The sequence below is a fragment of the Nelumbo nucifera genome, chromosome 5 (genome assembly GCF_055504915.1).
Source record: "Nelumbo nucifera cultivar China Antique chromosome 5, China Antique-T2T, whole genome shotgun sequence".
NCBI lineage: Eukaryota > Viridiplantae > Streptophyta > Magnoliopsida > Proteales > Nelumbonaceae > Nelumbo > Nelumbo nucifera.
This window is the reverse complement of record NC_142653.1, coordinates 20,208,563-20,223,291: the sequence shown is the minus strand read 5'-3', so window position 1 is coordinate 20,223,291 and position 14,729 is coordinate 20,208,563. Positions and strand designations below refer to the sequence as shown.

Below are 14,729 nucleotides of genomic sequence, written 5' to 3'. Positions count from 1 at the left end.
AGAAGAAGAGAAAAAAGAGGTGGTCCGCATAAGTCAAATCTTCGTAAGTTGCAACATACACACGAGGATACCGTGATCTGTTGGGCAAGACGACAAATAAACTCACGCAATGCACGTCCTTCCGTTCAAGAGTTGCATCCGAACACCAATTAAGTCCCAAAGTATCGGATTACGAGTGTGACGCTTATACACAAAAGGAATTATTGAACTCCAATAAGTCTAAAGTCTGTAATGGTATATCGAGCATTAATCAACAATATCAACGCTCAACGCAGAAAATACAAGTTTTATACTTTAGAAATTATTGGGCTATTTCTGATGTTGATTAACGACAAATTAAAATCTGGCTCAAAAACTCAGATGCATGGCTCAGATTCATTTACATTTGTTGTTTATGGGTGTCACTTTGATGAATGATATCACATGTTTGGTTCAATTTAGTTTATCATCCTGAATCAACAAAACTACGTACTCTAACGCTATATGAAACCACTCACTTTGATAGAAGTAATTAATTTCATGTGTCTTGTCTTTTGCCAGCTGGAGTAAAGTTGCTATGCCCTCCTCCCCTTACTAACACACTACCCCCTTCATTGAGAGAGTAAACTTGGGGGGGGGGTTAGAAAGTTACAAAAAAAATTCCATAACCGTATATAACCATTTGAGCTACCTTCCTAATTACATAAAGTAATTAAGCTCAGTTTTGAAAGAGTATATACATTATCTCAGATTCACTGGTTGTGATAATTATTGTCTCTTCAGTCAATTAACAGTCTTGACCGACCAGATTAACTTTATTTGCATTTTGAAGCTTAAATTTGTATTATCATGCTGTTGTAAAAGTTTAATATTACCACCTCACCATGCAATCAGTTTTCAGTCCAATCTAAGTTGCTATGCACTCTATTCCTCATTCGGACTCCCCAATTGCAAATGCTGCCATCAAGGGAAAATTTTTCCAAACACCACCCAACTAGACTATCTTCTCAAACTCATGACAATAATCACAAGAATCGAGAAGACAACTCTAAACCACCTACTCAACAGCGGTACAAGGGAGCTCCATGTCAGATATGTCAGTCAGAAGCCAAATCATTCAGCCCTCACCTGCCGTAGCAGATTTGATCACAGTATCAAATATGAACCCAAGAACATGGAAGTTTTCTCACTGATGACAATGCATGGTATCCCGACTCTGGAGCCACTGGCGGCCTATCTATGTCACTGCCAACTTTGGAAAATCTAAAGGCTCATACTGAATATTCAGGTCCTGATGAACTGCAGATAGATAGGTAATGGTACTGGTCTTTCTATTTTACATACTGGTTCTGTCATCTCGACCATTACTTATCTCAAATGTGTTACATGTTCGATCCATCTATTATCTGTGACCAAACTACTGCAAATGTTAAATTTCATATCTCTCTTTTCTACATTAAGGGTCGGAAGTCAAGATAATTTCTACTTCAACACGGGAATAATGAGGGCGCGCGGTCTGTATCGTCTCTCCACTTCATCACCTCCTCAAGTAATGAATTGGTAAGAAAAATGGTGTTGCAATCACCCCGTTCTATTGTGGACATAGGCCTTATTCTATTATTTGCCACCTCTCTTACCCACTACAAAACTCAGTGGCATGACACCTTGGGATAACTTGTTTGGCACAAACCAGATTATCTGCTTCTTTTGCACTTTTGGCTACGAATGTTTTCTCTTCATGCATCCCTACAAAACAAAACTTTAACCCCGTGTCAGGGGCATATACCGCTGTCTTCATCTTGCCACTGGACGGCTCTATATTTCTCATGATGTACGTCGCCTTCAATGAAGGCTTGCTTCCCTTCCAATATCAATCACCCACACTACTGGATCCTCCCATTCCTTCATCACCACCTATATATGCCCCTGCCCATAGTCGCTCCGTGTCCCTCACCGTCTCAGCCTTACCCACCTTCCCACACCTCTCCCTATTCCCTTGCACCTCCTACCCTAGAACCCCCTCAACCCGAACTTGTTTCGACCATACCTTCTAAATAGGGGTGGCTATGAGCCGAGCTCGGTTTCAATCAAGTTTCAAATCGAGCTCGAGTCCAATTTATAGGCTCGTTTATTAATCGAGTCGGCTCAAATAGCTACATAATAATAATAATAATTTAATATTTTTATTTCTATATATAATAATAACTAATTATTATAGTTCTTAATTTTTAAATATCAAATAAAAAATATTTTTTATATATAATTTTTTTCATCTTTATAAAATATTTTTCTCAAGTTGAGATTGAGCCAAGCCAAGCTCAAGCTCAAGGTTCTAGCTTGAACCAAGCTTGAGCTCGAGCTCAATCCCGAACCGAACTGGAATAGCTAGCTATTTGGCTCAGCTCAGCTCGAATCCACCCCTATTCCCAAACACTCAACCCAATCCATCCACCTAATGATTACTCGCTCCTGCAATGGTATTTGGAAACTAAAGTTGTTCTCAGTCACCAAATACCCACTGCCACCTGACATTGAACCAGAATGTTTTACCCAAGCCTCCTGGGATCCTAGATGGCGTCATGCTATGATTGAAGAATTTACTACCTTGATCAACAATGGCACATGGGCTTTAGTACCTCCTCCTCCCAATGCTAACATCATTGGATGTTGATGGGTGTATCGCATTAAGAAAAAAGGTTGATGGAAGCATCAAGTGGTTTAAAGCACGCCTCGTTGCAAAAGGCTATACTCAATGGGAAGGGCTCAATTATCGTGAGACTTCCAATCCCTCAATCAAGTCCATCATTATCAGACTTATAAGGACTCTTATTGTATCACATGGATGGTCTCTAGGCAATTTGATGTTAATAATGTCTTTCTGAATAGAAATTTACAAAAAGATGTGTACATGATGCAACCACAAGGGTTTCTTGACTATGACCATCCTAATTTTGTCTATCACTTGAAGAAAAGCCTGTACGGCCTCAAGAAAACTTCTCGGGCCTGGTATCACAAATTGAGCTCCCTTTTGCTTACCTTGGGCTTCAGTTGCTCTAAACCTAATTCCTCAATATTTATTAAGCATGACTCCACACATTTTACTTGTTTTAATGTATGTGGATGTCATAATTGTTACAGGTTCAGATTCTCAAGCCATTTCTTCTCTAATTAATTCTATGGGATCTACATTTAAGCTTGAGGATCTTAGTACCCTCTCATATTTTCTTGGAACTCAGGTTTCTTTCTCATGGCTCCTCTTCATCTCTCTCAAACAAAATACATCTATCACTGATCTTTTACACAAGAGCTCCATGCATTCGGCTAAGCCTGTCTCCCCGCGTATGTCTTCTGCTACTCAGCTCTCCAAATATGATGGTGATCCTCTACCCGGCCCCACTTTGTACAGACAATGGTTTGGTGCTCTCCAATATGTTACTATCACTGGCCATAAGATTGCCTTCTTCGTTAACAAGGTATGCTAGTTTATGCACTGCCCCACCACCACACACCATCTTAAGCTTGCAGCTGTGAAATGGATACTCCATTATTTAAAAGGTACATTGGATCATGGTATATTCATTCACCCTTCTTCCTCTCAACAAATTCACACATATTCTGATGCGGACAGGGCCGGATGTCTAGATGACTGTCGTTCTCAAGGGGGTATTATGTTTTTTCTTCAGCCTTGGTCCTCTAAAAGGCAAACTATTGTGGCCAGAGCAAGTATTGAATCAGAAATCCGTACTCTGGCTATCGATTTTCACTTTGTTTGAGAGTTGGTCTCCAATAAACAAGTTCATGTCAAGAATATTTCTACAACTGATAAACTCGCTGACATTTTAAAAAAACCATTAAGCTCTCAGCTTTTGGCATGCCTTCGAAGCGAACTAAACGTTCTAGCACCACGTTCAGTTTGAAGGGGGGTATTAGACTTATCTTAGATTCACCAGTTGTGATAATCCTTATCTCCTCGGTCAAGTAACAGTCTTGACCAATCAGATTAATCTTGACTGACGAGATTAACTTTATCTGTATTTTGAAGTTTAAATTTGTACGTATTATCATACTGTTGTAAAAGTTTAATATAAATATAAAATTACCACCTCACCATATGTAATCAGTTCTGTAAAATTATTTTCAGTTCAATCTAAGCCTTTCAAATATAAGGTTTTGCACTCTATATATTTGTATTTGTACTGCTTCCAAACTGAGCGTAAGTAACAGAAGGAATTGAATGTTCAATTACTGTTGTGCAAACAAAGATGATAAGCCATTCACACCAAAGACAAGGGCTACTTGCAACGTTGTTCTCTCCATAAATGCCCTGAGATTAGATCATCATCATCGTCATCATCACCATGTTGTGGCTGACTAACAACAGGTTTTGGGCTGAATTAAAAAAACATGAATTGCAACTAATAAGAAAAGGTGATAAGGAGACCCTTTTGGATCGTGCCACCTTAGCACCCATACAATGATCCTTAAAGGGGTATATCATATGTATTTGATCTTTCATGTTACATGTATTAATGGACTGATTTTGGGTTGGACCCTTCCAAATCAAAATCAATTTGGATAAGTTGAATGGACCAATAAAACATATTGAATTGGACCAGTCTAGACTTAATGCTTCAGAATATTTATTGGATTGGATTGGGCCTGATTCATCCATAATGAATTTATATTGAATCGGATCATATTGAATATTCCATTGATAGAAGATATTCTTACAAAGACATCCCACCGACCACCTTCACTTGGCCCTTTCAACTCAAGAGAAATGAAGTTCTTCTTCGGAACGGATTGCATTCCTTCTAGCTTGGTAGGAATAAAAAAGTCTGGACTCTGAGTCCAAATGTTTTATATAATCGGCCCATGACCAGGCTGCAAAGTTTCAGTCATGAGACAGGCCTGGGCCTCAACAGTCAACAAAAAACTTTTGTCCATTGTGCCAAGGATGATCACCTCTACTGATGGTAATGGCCTTTTCTCTCTTCTCCCTTTCTCATTAAGGAAATTTCTTTTAAATTTTCTATTTATTCTGATTCGTTTTTTGAAAACCAAGCCCCAAATCATCCCATTGGTAGTTGTCAAATGAGTATAATACCTTATCTCTGAAACACTAAAGCTCTTAATTTTGGACCTGATGAATCATGAATCACCTACCAAACCAAATCATATGTTTACAGAGCAATCATAAATCACGAAAGTTTTCTAAACAAAAGAAAATTCTGAAATTTGAAGGAAAAACAAATAATTCGGACTTTTGACAACATAAGATCTTACTTTTGATTTTTTTTTTGTTCTGCTTTGCTATGAAACTTGTTAGTCACCATTCCAGGTTTTCGTACTTATTACTTTCTTGGAGAGGAACAGAGGAAACGGTGCTCATGAATTATGATTACAGTAGGAGTGGTACTTGAACAGTGCTAATCCAAACAGAAATTGAAAGTCAGAACGCAGTTGCAAGGAATTTGAAGCCTTCATTTAAGCTACAAAAAGAAATTTATATTTACAGCCCTGCCTTGATTAATTTTACGTCTCTTTTCCATGCCAAAACTTTGTTAAAACAATTATTCTATGTCTTGGAGATGGTGCTGGTGCCGGTGCCTGTGCCGGTGCCGGAGCCGCTAATGCTCTTCTGATTCGTTCTCCCTCTAAAGAACCCATCATTCTTCTGGCTTTCAATCCACTGCTCTTCTCCCCTGCTCCAAACATAACACGACAGTTGTTTTTTTTTTTTTTTCAGGTCAAATTGGGCAAAAAACTATATGCATCGAACTGGTTATCACAGAATCATAACAAAAGACCCAAATGAAGAATCTATCATTGTCATACTTACCATTTGAGTTAAAATTGGATTTTGCGGATGCAGACAAGATGATAAGAGTTGGGGTGACGACGGTGAGCACAGCCCAGAAGAAAAATATCAAAACGAAGGCCCTTCCATTCATTTCTAATGGGGCGGGGGAACTATGGAACAGTTTTCAGAGCCCGTTCGAGGTTTTTAATGGCATTCGAGGAAGAGAGGGAGACGACCATTTGCAGATGAGCTGGCCATGCGTAGAGAGCGATGATTTAAAAAAAGCTAGAACTACTCTCTTGATTGATATAATTTTCTAATACGACAAGTCAGATTTATAACAAAAAAAATTATGCCAAGACCAAGTAGTTGGAGGGTAGTTACCCAACTGCGATTTTTGAGACGTAACAATGTATTCTTTGTCTTTTCATTCCAATTTCTCAACAACTTCTCAATTCTCTTCCAAATTCTACAAACGGGGTCGGCCGACAAATAAAAAAAGAGAAAATTCTACTTTAGTACTCTCAATTTTGAGGTAATGTCAAGTTAGTACCCAAACTTTTAAATGTGTTGTTGCAATACTTAAATTTTTAAAAAGTTTGAAGTTGATTTCTGTCATTAATCGACTGTTATCTGTTGAAAATGTGTCAAAACTACCTCAAAAGAAGACATTGTTCATTGTCTTCTACCTCGAGACTGAACCGGTTGAGGTATTTGAGATTCTAGACTAATGAAGTTATTGTCTTCTACCTTTAGATCTGAAATACATTCTTGTTAGTTATTTCTTTGTTTTTAGCTATCGTTTCCCTCTACCATATTTCATGTTTTTTCTCTTTTTTTCTTTGAAAATAACCGGTTCGGTCTCAAGGTAGAAAGCAATGAACATTCTCTTCTTTTGAAAGGCAGTTTTGATATTTTCAACAAATAATTTGAAAGTTTAGGTACTACAATGACACCTTTGAAAGTAGGGATGCAAATGGGTCAGACCGGATTCTAATCAGGGTATATATTCAAATCCGATCCAACACTGTCCATGTCATATCCGATCCGATCCAATCGGATCTAATATGACTTGATTTGAATTTGAATCCTATTAGTAAGTCGGATCTTCGGATCTGATGCGATCTGACTTGTTTTCTTTATAATTTAATAAATTATTAAAAGAAAAATAAAAAAATACTAATTTAAATAAAGTAAAAATAAAAAATACAAGTATTTTTTAATTAGTTTCATCATATATACATGTTTTATAAAAAATAAATAATATAACAAGTTTATAAAAATATAATATAAAAAATATATTTATAATATGCATTATATATATATATATATAAATATATAATATATATAGGATCGGATAGAGGATGATCTAAATTTGATCCACTTTTTGATTGGACCCTATTATCTGATCCAATCCAATTCGACAATACGACAAGAAATGATCCAAATTCAACCAAATAAAATCAGATCTCAGATCAGATTGATCATGATTCAGTCCATTGGCACCCCTATTTGAAAGTTTGGGTACTAACTTGACACTAACCCCAAAGTTTAAGGTACAAAAGTGAAATTTTTCCAAAAAAAATAAAAAAAATTGACCAGTTGGAAAGAAACCTCAATTTTGTGTCGTAAATTTTAAGTAGCCGAGGATGAGATAAAGCGAGATTAAACGCAAACGAAACAAAGGAAGCGAAGAAAGGAGGGTAGTGGTATATGGAAAATTCTCAAAAATAAGTGGTAGAACATTACAGCAGACTGAGGAGAGAGAGAGGCTGTTTTTTTTTAACCCGCATACAGTTATTGACATTTTCCAGGTTTTAGACTCCTCGTCTCCCTCAGTAAGATGAAAAAAAAATCAAATTGGCTTGTGGATAATTGAAATAAAGATGTACACTTGATTTTAATTAGTTGTTAAAGAAGGAATGTCAACCAGACGACTATGAGAATGTTGTAATGGGCTATATGTATAAGTGGGTGCTACCTTTATGATATAAAGCCTGTGAAGCCAATATTAAATTGTAATAACGGGGAGGGACAACTAAACACAGATATTAGTTCATTGGTTTAACCAGGTTGGCACTGATTCTACTACTACTGTCCGTCTGTTACAGAGATTCAAAAGTCTAATGCATTACTACAAAAACAAGATTTGCACATGGAACCCCACTATCCGCATGTTACCACAGATTGGGTGGCATAGGTTGGACCAATGAACATCCCACTCCGATCTCTATGTCAGATAATTAAGCATGTCAGCTTGGAATTATCCCTTTCCTGAAGAAAAGCAGGAATCAAGTATAGCACCTTGTTGTAGGTGGCAAATGTTTTACTACTTCCATGCATGCAGATAAAGCTTCCTCACACCCTTTCACCCTTTTGAGTCTCTCCGTTTCAGAATCCATCGGCTATCATGTTCTGCTTGGTTAACACTACTCAGGTGAAACCTCCAACTTCTCGTTCTTCATGCAGAAAGTTTGGTTCTTCTTCTCGTCTTTGTCAAATTGTAAACTGAATTTTGGAGATTTTTGGAGTAATTCTTGCAACGGAAAACTTATCTAGACACAGCAGAGCCTCTCAGTCTCACTGCCTCACTCTTCCTCCTTCAAACAGAGGTGGAATGGTCAAAAACCTTCTGGTATGGTTTCTGAATGGCAAGAAAATCACCAGCATCACTTGAAGTTTGCTAATCATCGAATTCACAAGGATTTTGATACAGAGTGGCCCTTACTTGTCTCTAATGCTTCTAGAAATAACAGCCCTGTTAAGTGATACCAAATTTGTCTTTCCAAGCACGATTATGATTTCTCTTCGCCTGTTGGAGGCTTAGAGCTTCAAATACCAGTCCAATGATCTCCGTATAAGTCGCACAGAGGTGATGGTAATGTTCCACTATCATAGTTTTGGATAGAATAAGTATCAGTCCTCCAAAATCCCAACATCAGAGACATTTTTCTCCATATGAAACCAATGAGAATCGAAATATGGATGAGAATTAGGAGTTTATGGTAGGCTCAAATAAAAAGGGAAAATAAAATAGGACAGGAAATGAATGAGCAATCTTATCTGGCTCCTACAGAGCGAGTGGGAATGCTGAGCCCTCACTATTCTCCACAAATGTAATCAACAAACAGAGTAAGAAATGATACGATACTAAATAGGACAGGAATGTTCCAAATGACAGAAAAGGATCAACGAATGTAGCCGACCCATTTAGTTGGGACAAGGCTTAGTAGAAGATTATGATGTTTAAACTCTCCCATAGTGTCATTGAAGACTTACTCTGCTCAAAAGGGTGTACTAGTTGGGACAAGGCTTAGTAGCGTTTGAGCTGCAGAAATTTTACAGCAGCGTGTACTAGTTCTTTACGATTCTAAATGTCCAAAAGATCAAAATAAAAACAGACTTCCATTCTGAGACGTGACGAGAACATCTTTGCACATAGTCAGTAGCAGGACAAGAAAATGAAGCACCAACTCAAATTTCATCAGAAGAAATTTATCAACAGGCTAAAAGTCAAGCCCAAAATGGTCCGTGTCGAATGACGCTAGAAAGGTGTCTGAACGTGTTTTATTTGCAAGGGCTCGATCTGCTGTCCACGAGTTTCCACATCCCTGTTCTGTTGAGCGGGTAGAGATATAAAAACAACACAACCGAACAATTTGTATATGTTTGATATATACTTCCCCATTGATTTGTTTATGGAACAATGAATAAACATTCAACCGTTAAAAAGGAAACATTTCCTCCGATGGTTATGCACACAAATCAAAATCCATATCAATGCATAAAAGTGAATATGATAAAAAAAAAATGTTGATTTGATATTGACATTGCGGCATTTGGATAAACTCCTATTACAACACACAATCTTAGTGGATAGCAGATCAGAAGTGGCATTGGGAATATCTCCAAATGCACGGTTAAGATGTGCAGTGGGGAGCCAATGCGATCACGGAACAACCTTCCCAGCTCTGAAAGTCACAGCACGTATGAGACGAATAATGAAGATATTTTTTTAGAAGGCATAATGAAGATATAGTGGTCCTTTGAAATTCAACTTACATTTTACAAAATTAAACTATGTCAGAAGTGAAAAGGTGTCGTGTGAACTTAACCATGCCAATGTAATTACATTGCGTAAAACATTAAAGAATCTTCTTCTTATATGTATGCACTAGTTTCACTCCCATTGCCTGCTGGACAAAAGAAAACCCAAGAGACAACATAAGTGAACTTCAGCCCCCAAGCACAAATAATGACGTGAAATACATGTTCATCACAAAACATCTAAAACATAAAACTTGATCAGGACAATATTTCTTTTTTTTTTCTGTTCGCTCCAACTGTGAATTCCCCATACGTCAGTCCCTCGGCATGGCGCTGCCACTTGGAGAAGGCTTCTTCCCAGTGTACTTCTGTAAAAAGGAAAATACAAAAAAATGAAACAACAATAAGTTGAAAAATACAGGAAAAGGATGATGACGGCAGTTTGGTGTTCTTGAGCTCACCTGTTTCCCAATGGTGAATGGAACATACTTGTACTTGATCATGTGTAGGATTTGACGCTTCATTGTGAGTACAAACAGAACAATCCAATAGCACAGTAATATGGGCCAGAATACAGGAACGTCAAACATGGAGAAGAAAGTCATACCCAAGGCTATGCAAAAAGCCTTTGTTATGGAATACCTGCAGTAATGGGGCAGAAAGGATATTATTAACCAACAGTCTTTTTGGATAAATGTAACCAACAGTCGATATTTACCCCAAACATCAATAAACCCTTGTTTCTGCTGATTCAAGAAATAAATAAGAGGGTATGAAACAGCAAGATACACTCCAAGGACACCAGACTAAATATAGCACAAGCATTGTGAAAACAAATGAAGACCAGGATGTGAATAGTAATATGGTATTAATAAAAAAAAAACCAATCAAATAATAAATCATCTAATTGTGGTCATTGGAAGGAGAAATACAACATCTATAAATGCATTTTTAGATAAGCAAATTTGTCAAACATTAATAACCAACCAATAAACGCAACCAACACTGATTGTAAAGAATCAGTTGAAGACACATCTACATCTCTGAAGTTGCAAATCATATATGCCACAGGAACTGGTCAACACTACTTGTCAAAAAAGGAACTGATTTACACGCTATAAAAATATGGAAGATCCAACTGTTTTAAACCTTTCAATTGTCATGGTTTGATTTATGATTGGATTCTTGTTTATGTTGAATTGTTGATGAAATATTTGCTTACATTGCTGCAATTTCCAAGTTAGTTAACTACTATGCTATGTCTCTCCTCTGTAAATTTTCCATTCTTCACATCCATGTCTCCTTAAAATTATATTTGACTAGTTTTGATACTTGGAGCTCAAGGGACACAAGGAGGTAAATCCAAGATTGGTACCAGCTGTTCACTATGGTAGAAACACACAGCTCGGACTGTTGAACGGACAGCTTGGATCACTGCAATCCCTGCCTATTTGGCAACCCTTCTAGCTAGACACATTAATTTTTGCACTGCAACATAATACTCTTCTTTTATTTATTTAAAAACATAAACATTAAAAGGGGGCTCTGAATACAGTTCTGTTTTATGATCTCTGGTTAGTAATTTGTTTTTCTTTTTTTATTTCGGACGATAAGCTGGATTTTATCTCAAGTGGCTTCAAACTATACACCAGATACAACCTTATCTAACTCATCTTTAAGTACTAATTTTGCACAACAAAACTATATCAAATGGCACCAAAGTGATCAAGTTGCTAGTTTCTACTACCAAAGATAACCAGAGCTAAAAGATCGTATGAGAAGTTCCTAGTAATGGCATTTCTTCTATGGATTTCATGCCTTGTGTGGGTGAACTTAAGATGTCATTTCAGTGTGCTTTCTGTCAAACAATCTTTTTTAATGTTCAGTTAACATGGTGTCACTTTGAGAAAATCATCTGATGATTAGTTATAAATAAAGTCAAACATAACCAACGTAACCTCCTAGAGTACAACCACTTAACTTTTTAGAGTACAAAGCATCATTCACACACTAAGAAAATGTGGAATGGGATAGAGTATACAACACACTAGTGCAGTTTAAATTGAACTACATGCCTAAAACTTCATTGTGCAAATGTCACATCATCAAAGTTGAGAATCAAGCACCATTTACCAACAAACAAAGTTTACATCAATGATAAGAAGATGCACACAGCAATAGTCAAATAAAACCACAAGTCCATTAAACAGGACGGATAAAGAATAGACTATATGCAAATCAATTAAAATTGTTCCAATGACAAAAATATTTTTTAATGGTATGACAAAGTTCGTTTGAAAGACTTAATGGGAAAGCGTGATATAGAAGCATAAACCATACGAACACTTGATTACCAGAACTTAAACTCAGGGAGGCGGCGAATGAAAGGCTTGAATTCATCAGAGCCCTTTGTTGGAAGTGAAGCCCCATCCAAACCTTCCAGTTCTGGGTCAACCTTTGGCGACAGAAACCCAATCAGGAGATTCAGAACATAGATCCCCAGACCGTAGGAGACAATGTAAAATCCTTCAACATAATAAACACGCAAAACATAAATGGCAGCGACAACTAGAGTTCCCAGCCACCTCTGGACTGGATGTGGAGTGGATCTATCCAGATAGTACTGAAATGCCTTCGAGAAATCATTTCTCCATTTGCCGAGAGGTGCCACGGCCGAGGCGGCATCGCCCCCAACTCCCTCCATGAAGTTCAAATTTTAGATGTCCTGCAGACCTAATAAAAGGAAAACCTGATTAATTCAAGCAGGGTCCGATACAAAGCAAGGCATATAGGAAAACTATGGTTAGCAACAATATATTCATTACTAATAATGAGAATGTTATGATTACATTTAAGTTAAGGTTCTAAAACTGATAAAAAAAAAAAAGCTAAGGTTCTAAAATCACGCAACAAATCGAAGAAATTATAACTGTTCTTGGTCCAAAACTCCCAAATCTTGAATAGCATATCACGAGTGGAGAAAACTTCAGTAGACAAACCTAATATTCCGAGAACATGCAGCACAAAGACTACAAAGCTGATGAGTTAATACAACTAGCCCCCCTCCAAAAGAAATTAGATCAGCACAAAACCAGATCTACGTCGAAAGAACCACCAAAATAAACCCTGGTTTCCAAAGGAGGATGTTAGATTGGAAAAAAAAAAGAAAACAATTAGGGTTTTTTTCCAAGCAAAAGATTCTGAAGTGCGGAGAAAGAAAAGATAGAATAGATCAGGAAATAGGAACCCTTGTAGGGGAGTTAAAATGGGTAACAGGAGTAGTAACAGATCTGTAATAACAGTAATAAAAGAACACGAGCAAAGACAAGATAAACAAGTACCAGTTCTCACCTCCGACTCCGAGAAACGTCGGCGTTACCGTTTCAGCAAATCGAAGGAAAGGAGAAATACTGGAATTTCTCTGAACCGAAGCGATTCATTTTATCCCTCTCTCTCTCTCTCTCTCTCTTGGCTTTAGATCACTTTCAGGCACAGATGCATGTGTTTCTGAAATCGTTGAGACCGGAAGGGAGAAAGGAACACAACTGTATCTTGCTAAACACAAAAACAGCAAGAAATTTTTTTTTTACTTGGCTGACTCTTAAATGACAAATATAGCCTTATGCTATCTTAATTAAGTAACAACAAATCAGTTGAATTGAAAGTTCCACAAGGGCAATGAAGCCATTATGGTTTATAATACAAAACGTTGTACAGCATTGGCTTATATCAACTCCTTCGGCATCGCTTGATTGGCACCTTCATTTCTTTCAATTCTTTTTCTTTGCTATTTTATTTATTGCACGCCGTTCGTATGCCCTTTTCCTTGCAAGAAATGTTGACCCATTGGCATTTAAAGGCGATCATTTCTAGCCCGGCCCGTGTAGCCTACAAATTTTCGAAACTGGCCACCTGAGCCTCGACTCAAAATTTCTGGGCTCTGTCCCTCCGATCTTGTTGGAGAAAGCTAGATCTCGCATCAATATATCAGAGATCGCTATTTGGAATCCAATAGTACGGAGGAAATGCCTAGAGATCGCTATTTGGAATCTAATAGTGATTTTACGGTATGTTTGGTTTATGGGAAAATAGGATTTTTTAAAGAATATTCTTGTTTTCCGACATTTATTTTGAGCAAACAGGGTTCTCATTTTTTAGGATGTGAGGTCTCACCAAATAGGTGTGACTCCATTGCAAAAAGAAAGAAGTGCAAAAATTTTATTGAATGGGAGACAACCATCTTCTTCTCAGCCGCTGTCCAACCATCTTTTCACCAGTGCCATTTCCGGCAATCTTTCTCGGAGGTAAGCTCATATTTGGGTTCCTCTCATGGTTTTCATTCATTTCTGTATCATTTTTACCTATTTTCATGAATGAGCTCCCCACGAGATTTTCGTTTGTCTTCTTCTCAACCGTCGTTCAATCATCTTCTCACCGGCACCATCTCCAACGATCTTCTCACTGACACCATCTCCGTCCAAATCTACCATCTGGTATCTACTCATTTATAAATCTGTGTTTTTTCTAGGTCTGTTGTAGATTTGTTCTCAAATACATTCATCATCTTCTCAATCTGTATTTTGTTTTAGAGTTGTCACTAGATCTGGTAATGCTCGAACTCATATCTGTATTTTTTTTTCATTTTTTGTTGTGATTCAAGTTATCTCTGGCAACTCAAGGGGTTTTCAAGCTAAAAGGTATTACATCTTAGTCAACCCACGCAAGGGGTCTTCATTTTTTATAGTGGAATAGTATATATTGATTTAGATATTGAATAGTTGTTGTAAATGATGATGAATAGTAGTAGCATATGCTAGTTTGAGTGTTATTTTCTCAATAATACTTTGTATTTAGCGGCAATTTCTTGAACCAAACTTTACATAATCAAACTTTACATAAT

At 37.3% G+C, this 14,729-nt stretch overlaps 1 protein-coding gene and 2 long non-coding RNA genes across 6 annotated transcripts; 1 reads left to right on the top strand and 2 right to left on the bottom strand.

Annotated features, from left to right (window-relative positions):
• The first annotated feature begins 857 nt into the window (after window positions 1-857).
• LOC148791275 (uncharacterized) lies at window positions 858-4,157 on the top strand. Its single transcript, XR_016076121.1, has 3 exons — window positions 858-1,292; window positions 1,441-1,539; window positions 3,216-4,157. It is a non-coding gene; the product is annotated as an uncharacterized LOC148791275 (long non-coding RNA).
• A 957-nt stretch (window positions 4,158-5,114) lies between these two features.
• On the bottom strand, window positions 5,115-6,136 carry LOC109114580 (uncharacterized). Its single transcript, XR_002022586.2, has 2 exons — window positions 5,822-6,136; window positions 5,115-5,684 (listed from the first exon to the last, which is right to left on the bottom strand). It is a non-coding gene; the product is annotated as an uncharacterized LOC109114580 (long non-coding RNA).
• Window positions 6,137-9,887: 3,751 nt separating this feature from the next.
• Window positions 9,888-13,401, bottom strand: LOC104595656 (protein RER1B-like). Of its 4 annotated transcripts, none has more exons than XM_019197449.2 (5): window positions 13,171-13,400; window positions 12,829-12,955; window positions 12,184-12,562; window positions 10,291-10,471; window positions 9,888-10,197 (listed from the first exon to the last, which is right to left on the bottom strand). In XM_019197449.2, the coding sequence occupies exons 3-5, from the start codon at window positions 12,531-12,533 to the stop codon at window positions 10,144-10,146; spliced, it is 585 nt and encodes a 194-aa protein (XP_019052994.1). In that variant the 5' UTR covers window positions 12,534-12,562; window positions 12,829-12,955; window positions 13,171-13,400; the 3' UTR covers window positions 9,888-10,143. The 4 variants fall into 4 exon arrangements, with proteins under 4 accessions (XP_019052994.1, XP_010254788.1, XP_010254789.1 ...); XM_010256486.3 differs by having other exon boundaries at window positions 13,181-13,400; XM_010256487.3 differs by lacking the exon at window positions 12,829-12,955 and having other exon boundaries at window positions 13,171-13,401.
• Window positions 13,402-14,729: the final 1,328 nt, after the last annotated feature.

Coding starts and splice junctions, on each gene's coding strand:
- LOC104595656 (XM_010256487.3), bottom strand. CDS start 12,533: ATGGAGGGAGTTGGGGGCGATGCCGCCTCGGCCGTGGCACCTCTCGGC. Junction 10,472..12,183: donor CTCCCTGAGTTTAAGTTCTG/GTAATCAAGTGT, acceptor CCATTACTGCAG/GTATTCCATAACAAAGGCTT. Junction 10,198..10,290: donor CATTCACCATTGGGAAACAG/GTGAGCTCAAGA, acceptor TCCTTTTTACAG/AAGTACACTGGGAAGAAGCC.